This window comes from Cnephaeus nilssonii (genome assembly GCF_951640355.1).
Source record: "Cnephaeus nilssonii genome assembly, chromosome: 5".
In the NCBI taxonomy this organism is placed as follows: Eukaryota; Metazoa; Chordata; class Mammalia; order Chiroptera; family Vespertilionidae; genus Cnephaeus; species Cnephaeus nilssonii.
The window spans coordinates 80,904,828-80,928,072 of NC_137076.1; the positions used below are offsets into that span (position 1 = coordinate 80,904,828).

Sequence of the window (23,245 nt, forward strand, 5' to 3'; positions counted from 1 at the left end):
AGCCCCCAGGGCTTCCTACGGAAAATGGCACAGTAGAAGGACCTGTGATTACCAATAAAATAACAATAAAAATAAAAAGTCTCTGTTCTGACTCCTCTTCCGGTTTCCCACTGGAAGTGTGCGAAGAGGCGGAAGTATGTATGCAGAGTTTTGTCTTAGCCTTAAAGAGTGCCCGTCCACTCTCCTCTGATCGTTGGCTCAATTCAGCAGATGCAAAGGGGCTGGCTTGTTCTCCTTTTGATTTCCTTCACAAGGTCTTCTCTTCGGACATCCACCTGGCGAGGATGGGGGAGAAAGTGATATGAGCAGCTTCCACTCCACTGCTCCCTGAGTGCCCGCTCCTTCCTCTGGTCATCAGGTTTGGCTCAGCTGAGAGCAGGAACCCCGAACATTCAGGGTGGACAGTGCTTCTTGGGGGAGCCAGAGACACGGGGTGTTTGTGGGGACGGATGTCTTACCCTACCAGGATCCTAATAACAGGTTAAAAGCCCTTACGTCCTTTACAAGTGTGTACTTGAACGGGCATTGGCCTGCTGAAATGGCATACGTTCCCTGTCCCTCAGCCTTCCTGCCCACCTACTCACCTCTTCTCTGCTGGCCACTGAACGGAGCTTGATGACCCCGTCCTTGAGCTCCTGCTCACCGATGATGGCCACCAGTGGGATGCCCGCCTCCTCACAGTACTGCAGCTGGTTCAGTAACTTTGGGTTTTTCTTATAAAGCAGCTCAGCCTGCAGGGGACCCGGGAAGAAGATGAAGGCTGACTTCTGCATTCCTCAGGGTCAACCTCCTGGGGCCCAACCTGTCACCTAGCTCTGAGTTCCGCCCCAAGAAATCGCAGATTAGCAGGGTGAGCTTGTCTTTAGTCTGTGCCCAGCACTCCCGTTTGCTGCCACACGGGGGCTTGCCTCCTGTACCTTGATCCCGGCATCCCACAGCTCTGAGACGAGCTTCAGTCTCTCCTCCAGCAGCTTCTTCTGTGCGGATGCCACAAGCACCTGCGTCTCTGTAGTCCGTACCTTCTCCTCCAATGCCTGGGAAAGTGCAGATAAAAGTCAGAGAGCGGGGCTACCCTTTATAACACCTTCAGAGAGCAAAGAGCAGGCCCTTGTCAGGATCCTGAGACCAAGCCCAACTCAGCCAGCTCCATCAGGGCAGGGGCCCAGTCTTCTCATCCAGCAACTGGGCATAAGGTAGCTCTTAGATGCTATAAGAAGTAAATTGACTGGGCCCAGCCAGTGTGGCTCAGTGGCTGAGCGTTGACCTATGAACCAGGGGGTCACAGTTCAATTCCCAGTCAGGGCACATGTCCAGGTTTCAAGCAGGAGGCAGCCAATCAATGATTCTCTCTATTTCTCTCTCTCTCTCTCTCTCTCTCTCTCTCTCTCTCTCTCTCCCTTCCTCCCTCCCTCCCTCTCCCTTTCTCTCTGACATAAATAAAAATATATTAAAAAAATAAATAAATAAACTGACTAGCTTGTACATCTGACATGCCAGAATCAATTACCTAGGGCTGTGGTCGGCAAACTGCGGCTCGTGAGCCACTTGCGGCTCTTTGGCCCCTTGAGTGTGGCTCTTCCACAAAATACCACGGCCTGGGCGAGTCTATTTTGAAGAAGTGGCGTTAGAAGAAGTTTAAGTTTAAAAACTTTGGCTCTCAAAAGAAATTTCAATTGTGGTACTGTTGATATTTGGCTCTGTTGACTAATGGGTTTGCCGACCACTGACCTAGGGCAAGGGCAAAGGTAGCTTATTTATAGAAACTTCTTGCTTATTTCCATCTACCTTAAGGGCCCACAAGAACAGTAACACAGAAGTGAGCCCATCAGGAAATCCAATCAGCCCTAGCAGTTCTAGTTCCCACTTACTACCTGCCAGTTGAGAGGGTACAGCTCATCGGGTACAACCCAGGGTGTGTGGATAGGGTGAAGGGAGGATGCTGCTGCTGCCCCTTGTCTTTTTCTGGAAAACTATTTTCATAATTCTTACAACGTAAGATGCCTCTTGGAACAGTGACCTTAATTGGGAAACATGGGTGGTTTCCACCTAGAGAAAAGGATGGAACAGTGGGAAGTTACTGGCAGAGCTTTCTCCAGGGGATGAAATGCAGCCAGCCAGTTAAGAGCAGCAGCAACAAAGGTGCACTTGAGGCCATGAGGGGTTTCCCTGGTGTTACTCTCTCTTTTTTATTTTATTTTATTTTTTATTTTTTTTAATATTTTATTTATTTTATACAGAGAGGAAGGGAGAGGGATAGAGAGTTAGAAACATCGATCAGCTGCCTCCTGCACACCTCCTACTGGGGATGTGCCCGCAACCAAGGTACATGCCCTTGACCGGAATCGAACCTGGGACCTTTCAGTCCACAGGTTGACGCTCTATCCACTGAGCCAAACTGGTTAGGGCTCTCTCTCTCTCTCTCTTTTTTTTTTTTAAAGTGGGAGAGATGGTTCCAGGGTTCCTTTCTTTCTCCCCCCCCCCCCCCCAATATTTTTATTGATTTCAGAGAGGAAGGAAGAGGGAGAGAGATAGGAATATCGATGATGAGAATCATCGATCGGCTGCCTCTTGCACACCTCCAACTGGGGATTGAACCCGCAATGCAGGCATGTGCCCTTGACTGGAATCGAACCCAGGACCTTCAGTCCGCAAGCCAACACTATCCACTGAGCCAAACCAGCTAGGGCCCTGGTGTTACTCTTGGTGCTAGAGTCAGGACAGCCATCTTAGGGATCTCAGGGCCTCAGACACACGCTCCCCCCTCAGAGACTATCACAGCATGGTTAGGAGCAAGACTTTGCAGTTAGACTGCCTGGATTCAAATGGACTCTGTCACTTAAGAGTCATCACTTTGGGGTATTTAATCTAAAATCTTTAGTTCTCTAAAGATAGTAAAAGTAGCTACTTTCTGAAGGCTGTTGTAAAAATTTTACCAGCCTAGATTCCTGACAGCTCTGAGGGAAGAAGGGACCCAGAACAAGATATTTTGTGAAAAAAGAATGATCAAAAATCCATAAAGCTGTCCTATAATGGGTGGGAGTCTATGTAGTAGTGTCCATCTTTTCTCCATTTCTCTGTAAAGATGCTCCTTGCCCAAAGAAGATAGCTCAGTTGGATCAAAGAAGATAGCTCAGTTACCACCCCCTGCCCAGATTGTCTTCTACTCACCTCTATCCTCTGCTCCACGATTGAGAAGATGCGCTCCACACCAATGCTAAGCCCCACACATGGCACCTTGCGCCCTTTGGGGTCAAACATGCCCACCAGCCCATCGTAGCGCCCTCCAGCAGCCACACTGCCGACACCCAGGGGCTCTTCCCCTGCCTGGGCTGCGGTCTGTAGTAGCACCGCCTCATAGATCACTCCAGTATAGTAGTCCAGACCTCGAGCGAGGCTCAGGTCGAAGGAGATCTGTGGGGACAAGAACATGTCAGTACCAGATGAGGATCAAGGACCTGAAGCCCCAGAGCACAGCTAGGGCTCCCACCCCCAACCTGCCTCACCTTGTCAGCAATGCCAAACAGGGTCAAGTACTCAAACAGCAGCTTCAGGTCTCCCAGGCCCTCCAAGGCCTGCTTGTTTTGAGACAGTTTAGGATCCTGGAGCAGCTGTTCCACCAGGGATACCCCACCTGGGGAGACAGATTTGCAAGCAAGAATGACTGATCAGAAGAAAAAAGTAGGGGCTCTATCTTTTTGCCTGGATTTTACGTGTATGTGTGCCCCCCCCCACTCCCCGCCCACTTCCCACTTCTCTGTCTCTCCCCCATTCTCTCTCTCCTACATGTATATACACATGGAGAGAAGAGTTTCAGCTTTGGGATTTAGGGCAGTGGGATGGCCGAGGGGGAGGCAGGGTCCATTCCTCACCATGCTGCTGGACATAGTCCCCAATGCGGTCAGCCACCTCCGGTGCGAGGCCCTTCTCTCCCACCATCTCATTCTTTACTTCCTCCCAGGGCACCTGGGCAGACAGAGAGCCGTCAGGGACCCTTGGGCACCTTCCCCACCACAGAACAAGTATGGGCCCTCCTCAGGGGGCAGTCTTGGAGCAGAAACTGCCCTTCAACCTACATCCTAAGGCTAATTTTTCCCCTGGTGGGCACAGAGGCAGCCCCTCCCCCACCCTTACTGTTGTTTTCCATTTCTCAAGGCAGGGTGGGATCTGGGAATAAAGGAGTCAGATGTTTGGGTCATTACCTTGTCCAGCTTGTCCACGGACGAGCAGATGGTACGGAACTTGCTATCAGGAACCCCACAGATTGCAAACATCCCATCTAGGATGCGCCGATCGTTCACCTGCAGGGACCCAAAGCATCTCTTTACATGACCCTCAATAGCTTTGGTCACTTAGCCTACTGGTCCCTCTGCACAAAGACCTTCTCCTGTGAGAGGCCAGGCCCCACTTTGCCCTCCCAGCCTTGTTCAGCTCTGACCTTGACCAGGAAGTCACCTATCTGAAGTGAATTCAGGATCTCACACATGATCTTCAGGCACTCTGCATCAGGGATCATGGGGTCAAATTGCCCAGCAATGTCAAAATCCTGCAGGGAGAGAGGTAGAGGTCCTTGGGGGTTTCTTCAGAGGGGGTTCTTGGGGAAGCTCTGCTCTTGCTCTCTCTGAAAGGCCAGTTTGCACTTATGCATAGACCACTTTTTTTCATTCTCTCATCATTAGTCCAGAGGAAAACCGCAGCATTCTTGGGTCTCTCACTAGTTCTGGTTTCTTTTCCATCCATTGGACTATCCCTTCATCATCTCCTTCATTTACTTTTGCTATTTCCTCTTACCACTGGAGGGCAACTATACAGCCTTAGTCCTTGTCATTTTCTCTATTTACTCAGAAGCTCTGCCCACCAGTCTGGATTATTTCATACCTCAAATCCAACTTGTTCATCCTTTACTCTGATCCTATCACTGTGGTTTAATAGGAAGAGCACTGGACCAAGAGTTCTAGTGCTGACTTGGCCTTTCTTATCCCTATGATCTCTTCATTCTGCTGAGAATCAAATTTACTCATATATAAAATGGGGAGAATAACCTCTGTTCTCCCTTCCCCTTTATGAAATCTATAGGAAAATACCAAAGAAACCTAAGGGTTAGCATTATCTGGGGCACCCAGTTTGCTCAGGACACCCTGAGTGCTCAGTAGATTGCACTGGCTTGAGGGAGGGCCAAGATACCCACATACTCACACACTGGTAGAATTCCCGATATCGGCCACGGGTCATGGCTGGGTTATCCCGCCGATAGACTTTTGCTATGTGGTAGCGTTTAATGTTGGTCAGTTTATTCATTGCCAAATATCGAGCAAAAGGAACCTGATAACAAGAGTTAAGGAGAAAGCCCCTCCTAGCACAGTCTGGAAGTTCATTATCATCACCAACAGAAACAAGGGTCTAGCCCCTCCCTGTGCAGGTAAAGCCAACACCCATAAGATTAATAGCATTTCTGGACATAAAAAAACCCCCACAAAATCAACTTTGTGAACATAAGGGGCAGCTGACGTCTCAAAAAAGATCAAGACTCCTTTCACTTTGGTAGTGTTCCCACCATGGGCTATGCTGAGCACAGCAGGGGCCGGGCACATGGGGCAGGGAGCAGAAAAGGGCCCCCGTGTGGCATCTCTGGGCAGATGATTTTCTGGCCTAGCTTGGAGATAGAGGAAATGCTGTTGGTCAAATAAGAGCTCTGTCCACTGGGCAGGGAAGGGGAGAGGTATTCTAGAACCAGAGCGTTGCTGGTAGAGTTAAAACTGGGCCCTGACATAAAGCTGAGGTCTCACTCAGATTTCAGAAAACTTCTAAGGCTATGTTCTGTTTAGCCAAAGGCCTGCTCCTGGTTTAGAGAAATAATTCCCCTGATTGCCAAAGGCGTCATATTTGATCCCACTCATGCCTGGCTGTCCCCAAACCTGAGCTAGAAACGGGCCCAGCCCAGGGAAGGCCAATCAATCCAAAGTGTCAAGAGCCCACATTTAGAAAGATACAGTGAGGTCATAGCGAAGGGACAGCAGCTCCCCACCCTGGTCTTTCAGGTCATAGATAAGCTTAGAGTCTTCCCCATACTTTCCAGTCAGTGTTTCCTGAAGAAAACAGAAAGAAATGTGGTCACAATGATAAATACAATTTAAAAGGAAGTTTTAAAAACAAAAATCCACTTGTCTATATTTCCTCTGCTCTCTATCCCAATGACTTATGTATTTAACTTAGTTATAATCAAAAGGAGCCCTAGCTAGTTTGGCTCAGTGGATAGAGCGTCAGCCTGTGGACTGGAGGGTCCTGGGTTCGATTCCGGGTCAAGGGCAGATACCTTGGTTGCAGGGTACCTGGTCCAGGCTCGTACAGGAGGCAACCAATTGATGTGTTTCTCTCTCATTGATATTTCTCTCTGTCTTTCCCACTCTCTCTAAAAATCAATGGAAAAATAGCCTCAGGTGAGGATTAAGAAAAAAAAGAAACACCGATTTTGTTTTCTGCTTATCACTATTTCCATTTTGTGACAGCTGAAATTTTATTTTTAAAAGCTGCATAATATTCCAGTGAGAAGCAGCTCTGTATTCCTTCCTAGGATTACACTGTTAGGTGTTTAGGTTATTCCAATTCTTTAATATGTTCTATAACATCTCAATAAATATATTTGGGAACATATATTTTTTTCTGAGGGTCAACTAGGAGTGGGTTATTAGAGCAACAAACACCTGAGATTTGAACAATGTCAAAAGCAGTCCTCGCCCTGTAGTATGTTCAACAAGATAACTTATTTCACCTACTAGTTGCCAAAGTTTAAAAAGCTTGAAAAGTCCCAGTGTGTCGAAGCAGAAACACTCGCACATTGGTTGGCACATTGGTTGGTCTTATCGGCTGAATTGTGAACTCCACAAAATTCATATTTTAAAGTCCTATCCCCTAGTAACTTCAGAATGTGACTGTATTTGGAGATAGGGTCTTTAAAAAGTTAATTAAGCTAAAATGAAGTCATTCGGGTGGGCCCTAATCTATCTATATAAAAGCCTAAGCATCCGAAGAACCGAATGACCAAACAACCAGTCACTGTGACGCGCACTGAGCACCAGGGGGCAGATGCTCAATGCAGGAGCTGCCCCCTGGTGGTCACTGTGCTCCCACAGCCAACCTCCCGCGGCCCCTCCTCCTTGCCAGCCAACCTCCATGGCCCTGGATTGGCCCGGATCACTGGCCAGGCCTAGGAATCCCACCCGTGCATGAATTCATGCACTGGGCCTCTAGTTCAATATAACTGGTATCTTTATAAAAAGAGGAAATGTGGACACAGAGGGAAGATGCTGTGAAGACATAGGGAAAAGACATCATCTACAAGCCATGGAGAGTCCCGGAACAGATCCTCCTTTCACAGTTCAGAAGGAAACAACACTGCTGACATCTCACACTTCTAGCCTCCAGACAACAAGTTTATGTTTTTGAAGCCACCCAGTGTATGGTACTTTGTTGTGGGAATCCTAGAAAACCAATACAGTTGGTAAAAATATAAATGAGTACAATCTTTTGGCCCAGCATTTCCATTTCTATGAATTTAGCCTGCAGATAAATGCCCACCACATATGTCTGTTCTTTTTAAAAATATATATATTTTTATTGATTTCAAAGAAAAAGAGAGAGGGAGAAAGAGATAGAAACATCAGTGATGAGAGAATTATTGATCGGCTGCCTCCTGCACGTCCCCTACTGGGGTTGAGCCCGCAACCCAGGCATGTGCCCTTGGCCGGAATTGAACCCAGGACCCTTCAGTCCACAGGCCAATGCTCTGTCCACTGAGCCAAACCGGCTAGGGCTAGAAGGGTTCTCTTTTGAAAGCTGCTGGCCAAAACCAGGTAAATAAAAAGCAGGACCTCTTCCTCTAAGCCAACCCCATCCCCTTTCTCACTGGAGAAAATATTGGTCTTTGTCCATAACAGGAGAGACCTTTGGGCCTCACTCTCTTGTAATCCTCTTGTTGTTCACACACCCATTCTCCCACCATGCAATTTCTTACCCTTCTCTCACCTTTAGTTCAAACACAGGTGTATCAATTACTTCTGCACCATGGCGTTTGAAGCAGCTGATGATTATATCAAACACCTTCTCCCGAACTGCCATCTGCCGGGGATTGTAGTCTCTTGTGCCCTTGGAGTCAAAATCAGCCGAAGAACCAGGATGGGATTAAAAAAAAAAGAAGAAGAACAATAAGGTCTATAAATATAAAAGCATGACCTCAGTGATGACAAATGCAAATTTCGATTTTCCTACAGGCCACTAAGTTGTAAAACAAGTACAACAATTCCCTATTAATCACCACACCCATTTGCTATCACCCTTCTAAGTTCCATTTCCTTTTAAGCTTGGTTCTATTTCCTAGAATTCTTAGGACTCTATTCTCTGAGTTTTCCTAAAAACTCTATTTCTGGGAAAACACATTTTCTACCTGCTGACAAGCACATGGCCAACTCAAACTGGCTTAACTAGCTGAACTCCAAATTTTACAAGTAACATCCTTTCCCAACATAACTTAAAAAAATCCTACTGAATATTATTTGCTCTTTAATTTCTTTCTTTATTAAAAATGTTTTTATTGATTTCAGAGAGAAGGGAGAAGGAGAGAGAGAGGTAAAAACATCAATGATGAGAGAGAGAGTCATTGATCAGCTGCCTCCTGCACACTCCCTCTTCCTCCTCTACACTCTCTACAAAAATCAATGGAAAAAATGTCCTCGGGTGAGGACTGAATAAAAAAGGCAAATTTTATGTTAAGTATAGTTTACTACAATTTAAAAAATACCTATTACTCTATCTTTTACTTTGAATGGATCTTTTATCCATGCATGATTTTATGACATCACACATTGGTTGTTAGAAAATATTGGTTCATTGATAACGGTTATACAGATCTTCCAAATATTGGTACACTCACTTCATTATATAATATCAGAAAACCAGATTTGTTAATATTACCATAGATCTTAGCAGGAAGGTCTTTAAGTATTGGGAAGCTGTCAAGCTCAAGGTAGAAGATAGAACTTTTCTAAAATTATAACTCTCACGGGATCACTTACATTTTATCACTGGCAACAAATATTGTGAAATGTTTTTCTTGAAGTGACAAGGCTCACTTGGTTCATTTTTCTGAAAATGTCTCCTAAATACCCTCAATCTTTAAAGTAATAGTTTATGATTCAGTTTTTCTTTCAAATAAAAACGGTGTGTGAAAAAAGTAGCTAGTTCAGCTTACAACTCACGTAATGGCACAAGTGTTTTTTGTTTTGGAATGCGGTAGAAGTGTTTTATGTGGACTCCCCATTTCATCACATGGAATATTTTAAAAATGTACTCAAGCCCTGTGTTTCCGTGATTAGAACACCGGCCCACACATCGAAAGGTCACGGGTTCAATTCCCAGTCAAGGGCACATACCTGGGTTGCAGGTTGGATCCCCAGCCCCAGTTGGAGTGTGTGCAGGAGCCAACTAATCGATGTGTCTCTGTCACATTGATGTGTTTGTTTTTTTTCTTTCTCTCTGTCTCCCACCCTTCCCCTATTCCACTCTCTAAAAATCAATGGGAAAAATATTCTCAGGTGAGGATTACCAAAACAAAAAGGGTTGAGATTCAAAAGAATTAATAATGTTTACTATTTTGCCAAGGATATTAAGTGAAACTGATTTTTCTTTTTTACTGTGAGTGTATTAAAGTGAAAAACATAATGGTTATTAGTACAATTTAGTGCCCGTATTTTGATTTGTGCTAAGACACCACGAGCAGTTCTACTCATCAGTGCTTTTGCACCTTCATTGCAAATGAAGTAAAAAATGGCAAATAACATTATGAAAATAATTTTGACCAGAAAGAGCCCTTGCAAAAGTACTGTCCCCATGATACTGAGTTTTCTGTTATTAATATGAATGACATGTCAAAAAATGTGTTTAAACTGGATATTAAATCTCCAATATAATCTCGTTTTAACATTATATTATGGAAAACTTCAATCTAAATTATAGAGAATAGACCACCATGTATCTATTACCCAGCGTCAACTACCATCACCTGTTATTCTTATTTCATCTGAGCCCCAACATTTTCCCCCCCCTCTGGGGTATTTTAAAGTAAATCCTCAGACATCAAGCTTATCATTTCAGCCACAAATATTTCAGTATGATTCTCTAACACATAAAGAATAAAAAAAAAAACACCTGCCCTGAAGGTCACTCACTGGTTGATTCTCGGTCAGGCCTGGGTTTCTGGCTGGATCCCCAATAGGGGGCATACTGGAGGCAGACAATTAATGTTTCTCTTTCTCTCTCTCCTTTCCTGTCTAAAAAATCAATTTAAAAAAAAATCCCAAACATTACAATACCTTTAATACACCCAAAAAACCTAACACCAACCCTTTAATATTATCTTTCTTTTTAAATATTTTATTGATTTTTTACAGAGAGGAATAGAGTTAGAAACATCGATCAGCTGCCTCCTGCACACTCCCTACTGGGTATGTGCCCACAACCATGGTACATGCCCTTGACCGGAATCAAACCTGGGACCCTTGAGTCTGCAGGCCAACGCTCTATCCACTGAGCCAAACCGGTTAGGGCCCTTTAATATTATCTTAATGCCCAATCCATGTTTAACTTTCCCTGATTGCCTCAATATCTTTTTTTAAAAAATATATTTTATTGATTTTTTACAGAGAGGAAGGGAGAGGGATAGACAGCTAGAAACATCGATGAGAGAGAAACATCGACCAGCCGCCTCCTGCACACCCCCTACCGGGGATGTGCCCGCAACCAATGTACATGCCCTTGACCGGAATCGAACCAGGGACCCTTCAGTCCGCAGACCGACGCTCTATCCACTGAGCCAAACCGGTTTCGGCTGCCTCAATATCTTTTTATGGTTGGCTTGTTTGAATCAGATTCTAATGAAATCTATGCATTGTATTTGGTTGAAATAGCTTATGTCTATTTAATCTACAACAGTTTTTTCTTTTATTAAAAAAAATATTTTTATTGATTTTTAGAGAGAGAGGAAGGGAGAGGGATAGAGAGATAGAAACATCGATGAGAAAGAAGCATCAATCCTACTGGGGATCGAGCAGCAACTCGGGCATGTTTTCTGACCGGGAATTGAACCAGCAACCTCTTGATTCCTGGGTCCACACTCAGCCGCTGAGCCACACCAGCTGGGCTCCTTTTCTTTTTAAAAATATGTCATTTATTTGTTGAGGAAACTGAGTCCTTTTGTCCTAAGGAATTGTTCACATTCTAGATTTAGTTAACAATATACTCAATGTGTCATTTAACATATTCGACCGTCGCCCATATTTCCGGTAAACTGGTAGTTAGGTCTGAAGACCTGATTAGATTCAGGTTCAATTTTTCTTGGCAAGAATACTTCATAGGTGGTGCTGTGTACTTCGTATTGCATCACATAAGGAGGATGTCTCACTGTCCTACTTTTAGTGATGTTAGGATTAATCATTGCGTTTAAGTGAGGCCAGTTTGATCTTTCATAAATTCCCCATTTATCTTTTCACCTGATAGTTTGAATAACTATTGATGATCACTGCCTTGGGATTTTACACTGTCTCCTTAACCTTTGAAATGAGGAATAGCTCAATGAATTTAGGAATGCAAAGAATTAACCTTAAAAGGGGACACCTCAACATAAGGAAGACAGATCATCTGCCCTCTCCTCTGGAGTTCAATTTCACATACATTCATTGAAGACCTATTTAGTTCCACGTAACCTTGTCTCAGCCTCTCATTGTAGACAGACTATGTGAATCACTAAAAGGCAGCAATAAATGCAACAACAGAGATATATGTAAAGTGCAAGGGAACCCAGAGGAAGGGGTAAATAGTTCTCTTTATAGAAGTTACAGAAAGTGGCATCTGAACTGAAATCCTGGAAGCTGAGCTAGGAACCTCCAACCTCATTCTACTCTCTAGTTTGGGTCTAGTCATACAGGTCTCTTCTAGTTCTTGGAAACTACCAAGGTTCTTTCTTGCTTCAGGGTTTCCATACTCTACCTGGATCTATTTTCCTCATACTCTTCCCTTGGGTATCTCCCACTCATCTGTTCGGTCAGTTAGGATATCACTACAGTGAACTTTCTCAGTATCCCCAGTTCTCCCATATTTTTCTTAGAGCATCCTTATTATTTCTTTATGTCATTTATCACAGTGTGTACTGGCATTCCCATGTGTGGGACTATTTGCGTTAAATCTGTTTCCTTCAGCAGAATGTAAGCTCCATAAGGGCAAGCTGTATTTGTTCACCATGCTATACTCATTGGTTTGTACGGTGCTTGGCACATAGTTAACACTCAAGTATTTACTGAATGAAAGAAGGAGTAGCAGTAACAGACAGACTCCCCTTAGCTGGCTTAGTTTCTGGCATCACTTTGCCATCCCAGAATGGCTCAGGTAGAGTCCAATCCAGCCTGGCACCAGCATTTCGGATAATTCTCAGTGACCTGGTTCAGGGAATCAGGCATATCCGTCCTTGTGAGTGTAATTAGGGACCCTCTCATATCATTCTAAAGGAATGATACTTACCTTGGGGGTTTTGAGCACAAACTTGTGTTTCCCTTCATCAGGGCCCAGCTGTGCCTTCAGTTTGAGTAGTTTTGACACTTCCTCCTCGATCTGTGGAGAAAAAGTAGGCGCTGGGCCATCACATCGGCAGCTCACCTTCCCCCTCAACCATTCATTCAATATCCCTCCGTCAGGACCTGGAACAGATCTCTCTCCCCAGCCTACCTTAGCTTCTCTCGAGTCCTCCCCGGCTACCTCACCACCTAGCTCGTCCTCCTCCCTACCAGCTGGAATCCTTCTCCCTCACATCCCAGTCCTCTACAGACCACCCCAGCTCTGTGTCCTCCCCGGCCTGGCTTTGGCCCCTCCCCTGCCGCCCGGGTCGCACCTGCTCAGCGCTGGCCTTCTGCTGTTTCAGTTCCCGTACGTGCTCTCCCTGAAGTCGCACTAGTTCCTCCAGCGCCGCACGTTCGGCCATCCTGGCTGCAACCTGGAGAGAACTGATGCCTAGGCTGGGTGGCAGCGGGCGCAGCCTCAGCTCGGATGACTTCCGGCTATCGAGTCGCTGGCCCCCCAGGCCTAGAGAGCCTCCGCCGAGCGCAACACCACTTCCGACTCCTACAGGAAGTGCCGCGGCAGAGAGGGAACCGGAGAGGACGGGACCCCGGTTGCGGAATTTGGAACCGCTCACCTCCTTCCTTGGAGCTCGGGCATTGCCTCTACAGCGCTGTGCACGCTTCTTGGGGTCCGGCCGGCTTCGTGCTTAGGTCTTTCGCCTGCGGTCCCGGCCCCGCGCCGCGCGATGCCCCGGCTCGGGCTCCCGCAGGGGAGGGCTTGGGCTGCGCTGCTGGGCCAGCTCCTGCGGCCTCCCCGCCTTGTGTGCGTCGGGGCGGTCCATTCTCACAGCCAGGTGAGCCAGCCTGAGGTAGCCCCTGTCTGTCGGGATAGGCTCTCCAGGCCTGAAAGCCTGAGCTCGCGGCCTGTGCTCCAGCAGTGATACAATTGGTTTTTTACTGAGTGCCCACCATGCACTGAGTTAAGTGTTGTAGATGCTTTGTCGTTTAATCTCCGTAGCCATCCTGAGGAGTTGGGGCTATTATTTCCATTTACGGTTGAGGAATCAGAGACTGCATGGTCAAATGGTTTATCTATGGCTATAGTAAGGGAGTAGTTTCATTTAGGTTCACAATTCCTTATTTGAACCTATTGGAGTCAAACACATGAAAATTCCTTAAGCAAAATATGTGATTATTTCCACTGAGGTAATTAATGACCATAAGTAGACAGTTCACGTTAGAATTCACCTCAAAATGAGTCTCAAACAAACAACCCACATAAGTTTCGGTTTTCAGACATTTTTGGATTTTGGGATTTCAGAGAAGGGATTGTGGACTTGAACTGCCTACCTTTGGAGGAGAGAGCCACCAAAGTATAGAACTACCACACCCTCTGTATTTCTGGAAGGGCAAACAGCCTGCTGGTAATAAACAAAGTCACTGGCTCTGTTTTACGTTAGGAAAGACTCTGTTGTCCTTATAGCAGATGCTTTGTGCTATCAGGAACAGGGCTTAGATCTTTTGTCATTAATTTTCAGTCACAGCATCGTACCAGTCTGGTTTTTTAGTTCAATTAGGAAATCCATTCCTGTTCATTCTAAGACATGCTCTGTGTCCTTGGACTGGCTCTCTTCCGTCTTCAAGTTTTTCCCTGTCTCCAAGCCTAATGACCATTGCTACCTTATTTTTTTAAAATATATTTTTATTGTTTTTAGAGAGGAAGGGAGAGGGAGAGAGAGATAGAAACATGAATGATGAGAGAGAATCATTGATCGGCTACCTCTGCACACCCCACACTGGGGATCGAGCCCACAACCCAGGCATGTGCCCTTGCTAGGAATTGAACCGTGACCTCCTGGTTCATAGATCCATGCTCAACCACTGAATCATGCTGGCAGGGCACCATTGCTACCTTATTAAAAATTCTTATTTTCACTCTTTGAATGGGAACTGAGACCTGGAAAAAATACACTAAACCCTACCTCTAGATGGTTTCACCTGCACCCTGGACCCTGACAGGAGGAAGGAGGGAGCCCCATTCCTCACAGGTGGTGGTGGGTTGTTCTTTACCTTCATTGTTCTTGGGTACTTAAACTATTTTCAGACAGTTTGTATGGTAAAGACCTGACCTCATATGTATTACATGTGTATTGCAGATACAACATGGGTTTTTGGAGGGGGGCTGAGATTGGAGTAGATGAAATAGTGTTCAGGCTTCTTGTTACTCAGGACCAAAGCTCTGCAGGCTGGTGGGCCACAGGGCCAGCATTGTCACAGGGCTGGCTAATCTGGAGAGGCGCCGCGTCTCACATTCCTTTTTCTGCCAGGTTGCAGAGGCACTGCTAACATCTCAACTGAAACCACATCAAGAGAAGTCAAATTTTATTCTCAAGACTCCGAAGGTAACTCGCTTTGCCTCACTTCGTCCCATTAAAGTGCCTTGGAGGACTGCCCTCTGTTCTGCTTGTCTTTTCCTGACCCCTTGGAAAATCCTTTTAAGACTAATTAAAAGAAAAAAGAAATCTATTCTTGAGGTACTGGTACTTAGAGTTATCTGAACTCAAAGAGATTTCAACTCCATGCCTTAGATTATAGGTGTAGTTTAACTCTTTGTCTTAAATGCACTTGTTTTCACTATGGCTACTTTTGGTTTCTAGGGCACCAGAGATTTTAGTCCCCAGCAAATGGTTGTGAGGGAGAAAATACTTGATATAATTGTTAGCTGCTTTAAACGTCATGGAGCAAAAGGGTTGGATACCCCAGCATTTGAGCTAAAGGTAAGTGGAGAAAAAAGTACCAGAACTCCATTTTTTCACTTGCCTTCAGTTTCCCAAAGGGCTTCTAGCCTATGTCCTGGAATCCTCCTTTGAAGTGTGGCTCTTTCTGTTTGACCCCTGCAGGAGATGCTCACTGAGAAGTATGGAGAGGACTCTGGGCTCATTTATGATCTGAAGGATCAGGGTGGAGAGCTGTTGTCCCTGCGCTATGACCTTACTGTATCCTTCTGAGTGCTGGAGCCTGACTTACCCCTTTCCAAACCCAGAGGGCTTTGTCTGACAAAAGGGACAAGAGTGACTCTGGGACCCTATAGGTCCACTGGTAACAGGGTTTACTTCCAGTTTCAACCAGAAAGCAGTTCTGCCAGCAGTCTGGCCTGGAGCACTATCATTTAACTTTAATGTGTATCAGAATCCCTTGGGGAAACTTGTAGAAACACAGATTTCTGGCCCCCAGGCCCACATATTCCTAATTCTGTAGCTGGAGTGGGGTTCAGCAGTCTGCATTTCTAACAGGCATCTGGGTAATTAAAATGCAGCTGGTCCTTGACCTACACTTTAATAAATATTGACACAGAAATTATAGGCAATCGAGGTTCTGAAGCTTGCTTATTTTGAGATGGTTGAGAATTGATCTGAATGGGAGGAAATGGCCCAGACTTGAAGTTCTTGGGTCATTTTCTATCTCTGCTTCCCCTGCTTTCTACTGAACTTGTAGTTTTGTTAGGTGGGATTTGACACTATTCAATATATAAGGGTGGGCAAAAGTAGGTTTATAGTTACAGTACAAATAAATAATACAGTAATAAATCTATTTATATAAAAATGTTGGGTGTAACACTGTCACGACAGAAGCTCTCCCAACCGGAAGGAAGTCAGTCCTGCAGGGGTTGCCTTGGCAAGGGCTGCGCCCTCCCGGAGCTGTTTCCCGTGAGGCCTGAGGGAAGAACCCACCCTTGGAGCACCAGGAGCGCCCAGCGGCAGTCAGTCCTGGGTTGCTGAGGTGGAGGCCAAGGCATGGTAGAACTCTGGGTCTGGCCCAACAGGAGGCGTGGCCAGCCTTCAAACCAGACCCTGACAGGAGGGAGGAGGGAGCCCCATTCCTCACAGAATCCGCTGTTGGATAGCTTGCTGTCAGTGGCCTGCCAACCAGGAACCCCATTCACCTGCACCCTGGACCCTGACAGGAGGGAGGAGGGAGCCCCATTCCTCACAGAATCGACAGGTGGACAGCTTGCTGTCAGGGGTCTGCCAGCTAGGAATCCTATTCACCTGCATATCTGTATAAAGTTTTAATACATTATATTAGAGGTTGTGGTGGTACTGTTTTACCCACAGCGTCTACAGGAATTGCTGCAAATTTACTTCTCGGTGGAAGAACCTTCCATTCCCAATATAAATTACCAATTCCATTAAATGAAACTTCAATTTCTAGACTCGATATAAACAGTGAAGTTGCTAAGACTATTAAAAAGGCCCAACTTCTCATTATTGATGAATGCACCATGGCATCAAGTCATGCTATAAACACCATAGACAGATTACTAAGAGAAATTATGAATTTGAATGTTGTATTTGGTGGGAAAGTTCTCCTTTTGGACAATGTCTCAGTATTGTACTGCATGTTATGCGATTGGCCATAGTACAAACGAGTTTACTGTACTGTTTGGGGATGTTTCAGAAAGTTGTCTCTTACAACAAATATGAGATCAGAGGATTCTGCTTATAGTGAATGGTTAGTAAAACTTGGAGATGGCAAACCTGTAGCAGTTTTCATTTAGGAATGGATATTATTGAAATCCCCTGTGAAATGATTTGTAATGGATCTATTATTGAAGCTACCTTTGGAAATAGTATATCTATAGATAATATTAAAAATATATCTAAACATGCAATTCTTTGTCCAAAAAATGAGCATGTTCAAAAATTAAATGAAGAAATTTTGGATATACTCGATGGAGATTTTCACACATATTTGAGTGATGATTCCATTGATTCAACAGATGATGCTGAAAAGGAAAATTTTCCCATCGAATTTCTTAATAGTATTACTCCTTCGGGAATACCGTGTCATAAATTAAAATTGAAAGTGGGTGCAATCATCATGCTATTGAGAAATCTTAATAGTAAATGGGGTCTTTGTAATGGTATCAGATTTATTATCAAAAGATTACAACCTAACATTATCGAAGCTGAAGTATTAATAGGATTGGCAGAGGGAGAGGTGGTTCTGATTCCAAGAATTGATTAGTCCCCATCTGACATTGGCCTCCCATTTAAATTAATTCGACGACAGTTTCCTGTGATGCCAGCTTTTGCGATGACTGTTAATAAATCACAAGGACAAACTCTTACCTGAACCCGTTTTTGCACATGGTCAGTTATATGTTGCTTTCTCTTGAGTTCGAAGAGCATGTGACTTTAAAGTTCTAAATACTTCATCACAAGGGAAATTAGTCAAGCACTCTGAAAGTGTTTTCACTCTTAATGTGGTGTACAGGGAGATATTAGAATAAGTTTAATTACTTTATCAGTCATTGTTTGCATCACTGTTGTTTTTATATCATGTTTTTGTTGTTTTCATATGTTTTTGTTGTTTTTATATTATGCCTCTGTTATATCCTTTTGTTACTGTTTATTAATAAATTTATATATTACTTTCATATACATTTTACTAATTTCCTTTCATCTCTCACACTTCTATTGTAGAGAAAGGGCAAATAGCAATATTAAAATATTTCCTCTAATTCTCTTTTAATGTGCATGAATTTTGTGCACCGGGCCACTAGTAATAATATAAGAGCTCAGCTGGTGTGACTCAGTGGTTGAGTGTCAACCTATGAACCAGGAGGTCATGGTTCAATTCCTGGTCAGGGCACATGCCCAGGTTGCAGGCTTGGTCCCCAGTAGGGGACATGCAGGAGGCAGCCAATCAATGATTCTCTCTCATCATTGATGTTTTTATCTCTCTCTCCCTCTCCCTTCCTCTCTGAAATCAATAAAAATACATTTAAAAAAAACATCAAAAGATGAAAAATCAAATAATAGAATTAATATAAAAATAATAATACAAGAATAAACTATTTCACGTACTCACAACTGTAAACCTATTTTTGCTCATCCTGTATATTGAATGCCAAGTACTGCTAAGTCTTGGGGATAGTGGGAAACAAGACAGACAAGGTGATTGTTCTGTGAATGGGATTCAATTGATAAAGGCCCAATCTTCCCTAATGTCTTTACACTGAGCCTAAGCTTTGGATGCAGTGTCCTTTCTCCTTAACCTATTTCTGTGAGGTTCCTTTTGCGCGTTATATGGCCATGAATAAACTGAAGAAGATGAAACGCTACCACGTTGGAAAGGTGTGGCGGCGGGAGAGCCCGACCATAGTCCAAGGACGCTACAGGGAATTCTGTCAGTGTGTAAGTGACCTGAAGGAGGCAGCATGGTTTGATAGTTCTGGGGGCCACAACCTGGGAACTGGCTGCTGAGTGGAGACTTTTTCCTTCTTTTTTGCTGTAGGATTTTGACATTGCTGGTGATTTTGACCCCATGATCCCTGATGCAGAGTGTTTGAAGATCATCTGTGAAATCCTAACTGGATTGCAGCTGGGGGACTTTCTCATTAAGGTGAGGTCAGGGCTGGGGACTTAGGGGAAAAGTCTGGATTTGGCCTGATGCTGTCTTAAAACATAGGTGACCCAGACTTTAAGCCTGTAGCTCTAGGACATTCTAAGTTCAGCTATTGCATTTTATATATATATATATATATATATATATATATATACACACACACACACACTAGAGGTCCGATGCACGAAATTCGTGCAAGAGTAGGACTTCCTTCCCCCAGCTTCTGTCACCAGCTTCCCTCTGGCACCCGGCACCCGGGACCTGGGCTTCCCTCCAGTTGCTGGCAGGCACCCGGGACCCAGGCTTCCCTCGCAGCCCCAGCTTCGTCCGGAAGGTCGCCTAGAAGGATGTCCGGAAGGACATGTCCAGTCTAATTAGCATATTACACTTTGATTATTATAGATCTAAATGGTCATCCTGTGGAATTTTCCTTTCTATCTCTTAAGCCTCAGGAGAATAGGGACTGTCGTTCTTTTGAGAGAAAGGGCATTGACAAGGCACGTGGGTTACTTCCATTGAGTTCACAGGTCAATGACCGGCGGATTTTGGATGGGATGTTTGCCATCTGTGGTGTTCCAGAAAGCAAGTTCCGTGCCATCTGCTCCTCCATAGACAAACTGGACAAGGTAAGAAAGAAGACATGTTTCAGTAGATCCTATCAGAGTTTCTGCCCTGCCCTTAAATCTATACCCTTAGAGGAAAATCTATACCCTTAAAGGAAATAGTGCCTGGAAGTGAGGGAGGTAAGGAGATATTCTGAAGCAAGATCTAAGTTTTGCTGTGCAGTGGGGATTATGGCTGGATTTCCTAAGCTGCCTCTGACTTTGCTGACTTTTCTGAGTTTAGTTTTAGCTACTTGTGACATAAATACTGAATGAAAGGAAGATATCCTTTTCTGGTTAGAGAATGAAAGGTCATGGGGCGGGGCTAATGTTTGAATATTTGTGCAGATATCTTGGAAAGATGTGAGACATGAGATGGTGGCAGAGAAAGGCCTGGCTCCTGAAGTGGCTGACCGAATTGGGGACTATGTCCAATGTCATGGTAAGAACCAGAGTTTCAAATCTATATGGTAGAACCAGAGGGAGGGCGATATGTGTACAACTTCTACCTCTGAAGCAGCTCCTTTCTGTAGAAGTGCTAAGCTCTAGAGCCTGTCTGAATTTAATTCCCCTTTTATTTATTGTAACCACCTTATGTCTTCAGATGGCAAAGGTAGAGGCAGAGGAGGAGACTCTGGTCATATGAGATCAGTATCTTTTTTTTTAATGAAAATGAGGAGCCCCCAGCTGGTGTAACTCATTGGTTGAGCGTTGACCCATGGACCCAGAGGTTACCGGTTTGATTCCCGGTCAGGACACATGTCCAGGTTGTGGGCTCAATCCCCAGTACAAGGCATGCAGGAGGCAGCTGATTGATATTTCTCTATCATACATGTTTCTCTCTCTCTCCCTCTTCCTTCTTCTTTCTCTCTCAAAATCAAAAACATTTAAAAAATAAAAAGAAAATGAGGAGGACTATCTAGAACACACTAGAGATAAATTTGGATGAAATACTTTTGGGTGAAGAGCACAGACCTTATTTCTCCCCACATGTCTCCCCAGGTGGGCTGTCCTTGGTAGAGCAAATGTTCCAGGATCCCAGACTATCTCAGAGCAAGCAGGCCCTAGAGGGCCTGGGGGATCTAAAGCTGCTCTTTGAATACCTGACTCTATTTGGAATTGCAGAGAAGGTAAGCTGAATTGGGTATGGACCTTCTGCTGAGCTCTGGGGTTCTGAGGGTCCTGAGTCTTGTCTAGGACTGACTATAGCCTTGTTCCCACAGATCTGCTTTGATCTAAGCCTGGCTCGGGGCTTGGACTACTATACAGGAGTGGTCTATGAAGCAGTGCTGCTGCAGACCCCAGCTCCTGCTGAGGAAGAGCCACTGAATGTGGGCAGTGTGGCTGCTGGTGGGCGCTACGATGGGCTGGTGGGCATGTTTAACCCCAAAGGCCACAAGGTGCCGTGTGTGGGACTCAGCATTGGGGTAGAGCGAATCTTCTCCATTGTGGAGCAGAGGATGAAGGTGGGTCCTAGGTAGGGGTGGAGTGGGACTGGAGGCCTAAAAACTCTCATGTTTCTGAAGGTGCAGTTGGACAGGTTTTCTTTTTAAAAAGAAAATTTGTTTTTTTAATCCTCATTGGAGGATATTCCTATTGATTTTTAGAGAAAGTGAAAGGGAGGGAGGAGCAAGGTTTGGGGTGGGGGTGGGGGGGTGGAGAGAAAGGCATTGATTGGTTGTACTGGGATTAAACCTGCAACCCAGGCACATGGCCTTGATTGGGAATCGAACCCTTGACTATTTGTGCAAGCCAAAACTCTAACCACTGGGCTACACCTGCCAGGGTTGAACTGTGTCTTTTTTTTTTTTTTTTTTTTTACTGTTTCTTAGGATTCTTTTTGTCCTGGCTTTTGGGAGTTAACCGGTGCAAAGGAAGTTTTTATTTTGGTTCTTTCTCTTTTATCAGACTTTTGGTGAGAAGATACGGACCACAGAGACCCAAGTGTTTGTGGCCACTCCACAGAAGAACTTTCTCCAAGAACGGTTGAAGCTAATAGCAGAGCTTTGGGATGCTGGAATCAAGGTATGGTGGAGCTAATTTCCAAACCATGTAGGTATTTGTGGAATTCAGGCACTAGGCCCATTTCTACTTCATGCTTAGGTGGAACTCAAGATCTTCCCAGTCTTCTTTGGATAGGAGGGCTAGCTACTTATTTCTTTGGAAATGCTCACTCCTGGGGTGGAGTGGTATGGTCACTTCTAAATACTCTACTTTACCTTCATCCTTTTCAGGCAGAGCTGCTGTATAAGAACAACCCTAAATTACTAACGCAACTGCACTACTGTGAGGACATGGGCATTCCACTGGTAGTCATTATTGGTGAGCAAGAGCTGAAGGAAGGGGTCATCAAGCTCCGTTCAGTGGCCAGCAGGGAGGAGGTGAGTGGGGCAGGCAAAAATAGAAGGGACCAGGTGTTTCTACCTTTTTAAGATTCTTTAAGAAATACGTTTCTGGCTGAGGAAATATCTTCAGAGTTAATAGTGATAGAGATGAGTGAAGACCCATCCTAGGCAATCATTGTAGCCCATGATACTGGCTGGGTAAGCAGAAGAAGGACAGATGAAATGTCAGTGGCTATTTTGAGACTAATTAACAAAATAGACATAGATCAGGCATTTGAATCCCTTTAGTCTTGAGAATATACATTCTCTAGGTCACCTTAAAGCCCACACTACTCCCTACTGGTTGCATAAGTAGTGGGGGTGGTACAGAGTAAAATGAATCTGGAAAATCAATGGCTAAGGAGCTATATCACTCTCTAGTTTGTCACATGAGGGTTCTCTTATGTTCCAGGTGGCCATTAAACGGGAAAATATTGTGGCTGAAATTCAGAAGCGACTATTCGAGTCTTGATTCTTTCCTGATTGTCATCTGCTGCTCTTTGTAGAAAATGTTTCATCTAGGACTGAATTCCTGATGGGCTTCACAACAGCTGGCCAGGATGGGTGACAAGTGCCTCTGCCGCCTCCATCCTTCCTGGGTACAGAACTTTAGAAAGCCCTGAGGACTCCTGGGCTATTGTGAGCAGCTATTCTGCATGGGTGCAGATGGCTGGTATGTGAAAAAGACATGCTCTAACTGCAGAGACAGATGACAGATTTCATGTACCATTGGAATGCTGCCAAGAGGTGCTAAGGTGCTTGCTGTGAGCAAGGCTCTGAGAAAGTCACCTCCGGCTGAGAGGATTCTGAACCATTGAGATCAGAAGTCAGATACTTAGCCTTCCACTGTGGTTTCTGAACCAGATTCTGGGGAATTTGTCCACAACCGGCCTGCTATTGGCCTGTCCAATTTTTGGGTAGACAATGATGTGGGGCAAATGGCTGCTGTCTACCTTGAGGACAGAGATGCTATCACAAGGGCATAGCAATGCCAATAATGATGTGGTATGTCTCTAGCCCATCTACTGTTAACAATAGTAGGGTGAGGCTGTCTGTTTAATAATTTTGAATATTGAACTTAATAGGTGACCTAACAAGATGGAGATTTGATCTTTTGAGGTTTTGGAGACGATTTCCTGTGCCAGAATCTCTGCTCTGTTTCATGTCCTGCCAGGGAGGTGGCTATTCTAGAAGTGGTTAGATAATATATTAAATAAAATATTTAATGTAGTAGTTTGAGTAGTTTGTTACC

The 23,245-nt window shown here is 44.7% G+C and overlaps 2 protein-coding genes across 4 annotated transcripts; one reads left to right on the plus strand and one right to left on the minus strand.

Annotated features, from left to right (window-relative positions):
* Window positions 1-51: 51 nt before the first annotated feature.
* Window positions 52-13,083, minus strand: HARS1 (histidyl-tRNA synthetase 1). Of its 2 annotated transcripts, none has more exons than XM_079773019.1 (13): window positions 12,929-13,083; window positions 12,562-12,651; window positions 8,020-8,139; window positions 5,988-6,083; window positions 5,194-5,319; window positions 4,436-4,543; window positions 4,200-4,298; window positions 3,870-3,963; window positions 3,504-3,631; window positions 3,169-3,411; window positions 918-1,034; window positions 585-731; window positions 52-275 (listed from the first exon to the last, which is right to left on the minus strand). In XM_079773019.1, the coding sequence occupies exons 1-13, from the start codon at window positions 13,016-13,018 to the stop codon at window positions 204-206; spliced, it is 1,530 nt and encodes a 509-aa protein (XP_079629145.1). In that variant the 5' UTR covers window positions 13,019-13,083; the 3' UTR covers window positions 52-203. The 2 variants fall into 2 exon arrangements, with proteins under 2 accessions (XP_079629145.1, XP_079629146.1); XM_079773020.1 differs by having other exon boundaries at window positions 581-731.
* Window positions 13,084-13,169: 86 nt separating this feature from the next.
* LOC307100209 (histidine--tRNA ligase, mitochondrial) lies at window positions 13,170-23,226 on the plus strand. Of its 2 annotated transcripts, XM_079772583.1 has the most exons (13): window positions 13,170-13,450; window positions 14,924-14,998; window positions 15,254-15,373; window positions 15,497-15,592; window positions 18,671-18,796; window positions 18,897-19,004; window positions 19,535-19,633; window positions 19,958-20,051; window positions 20,612-20,739; window positions 20,833-21,075; window positions 21,518-21,634; window positions 21,844-21,990; window positions 22,406-23,218. In XM_079772583.1, exons 1-13 carry the CDS (start codon window positions 13,343-13,345, stop codon window positions 22,463-22,465), a joined length of 1,521 nt encoding a protein of 506 aa, XP_079628709.1. In that variant the 5' UTR covers window positions 13,170-13,342; the 3' UTR covers window positions 22,466-23,218. The 2 variants fall into 2 exon arrangements, with proteins under 2 accessions (XP_079628709.1, XP_079628710.1); XM_079772584.1 differs by lacking the exons at window positions 13,170-13,450; window positions 14,924-14,998 and having other exon boundaries at window positions 15,321-15,373; window positions 18,667-18,796; window positions 22,406-23,226.
* The last annotated feature ends 19 nt before the right edge of the window (window positions 23,227-23,245 follow it).

Excerpts from the sequence above, each read along its gene's own strand:
- HARS1 (XM_079773020.1), bottom strand. The coding sequence starts at position 13,018 with ATGGCCGAACGTGCGGCGCTGGAGGAACTAGTGCGACTTCAGGGAGAG. Across the intron at positions 6,084-8,019 it reads CACCTGTGTTTGAACTAAAG|GAAACACTGACTGGAAAGTA; the intron begins GTGAGAGAAGGG and ends TGTTTTCTTCAG. Across the intron at positions 4,299-4,435 it reads TAGGTGACTTCCTGGTCAAG|GTGAACGATCGGCGCATCCT; the intron begins GTCAGAGCTGAA and ends GGGTCCCTGCAG.
- LOC307100209 (XM_079772583.1), top strand. The coding sequence starts at position 13,343 with ATGCCCCGGCTCGGGCTCCCGCAGGGGAGGGCTTGGGCTGCGCTGCTG. Across the intron at positions 13,451-14,923 it reads CGGTCCATTCTCACAGCCAG|GTTGCAGAGGCACTGCTAAC; the intron begins GTGAGCCAGCCT and ends TTTTTCTGCCAG. Across the intron at positions 20,052-20,611 it reads GGACTATGTCCAATGTCATG|GTGGGCTGTCCTTGGTAGAG; the intron begins GTAAGAACCAGA and ends ATGTCTCCCCAG.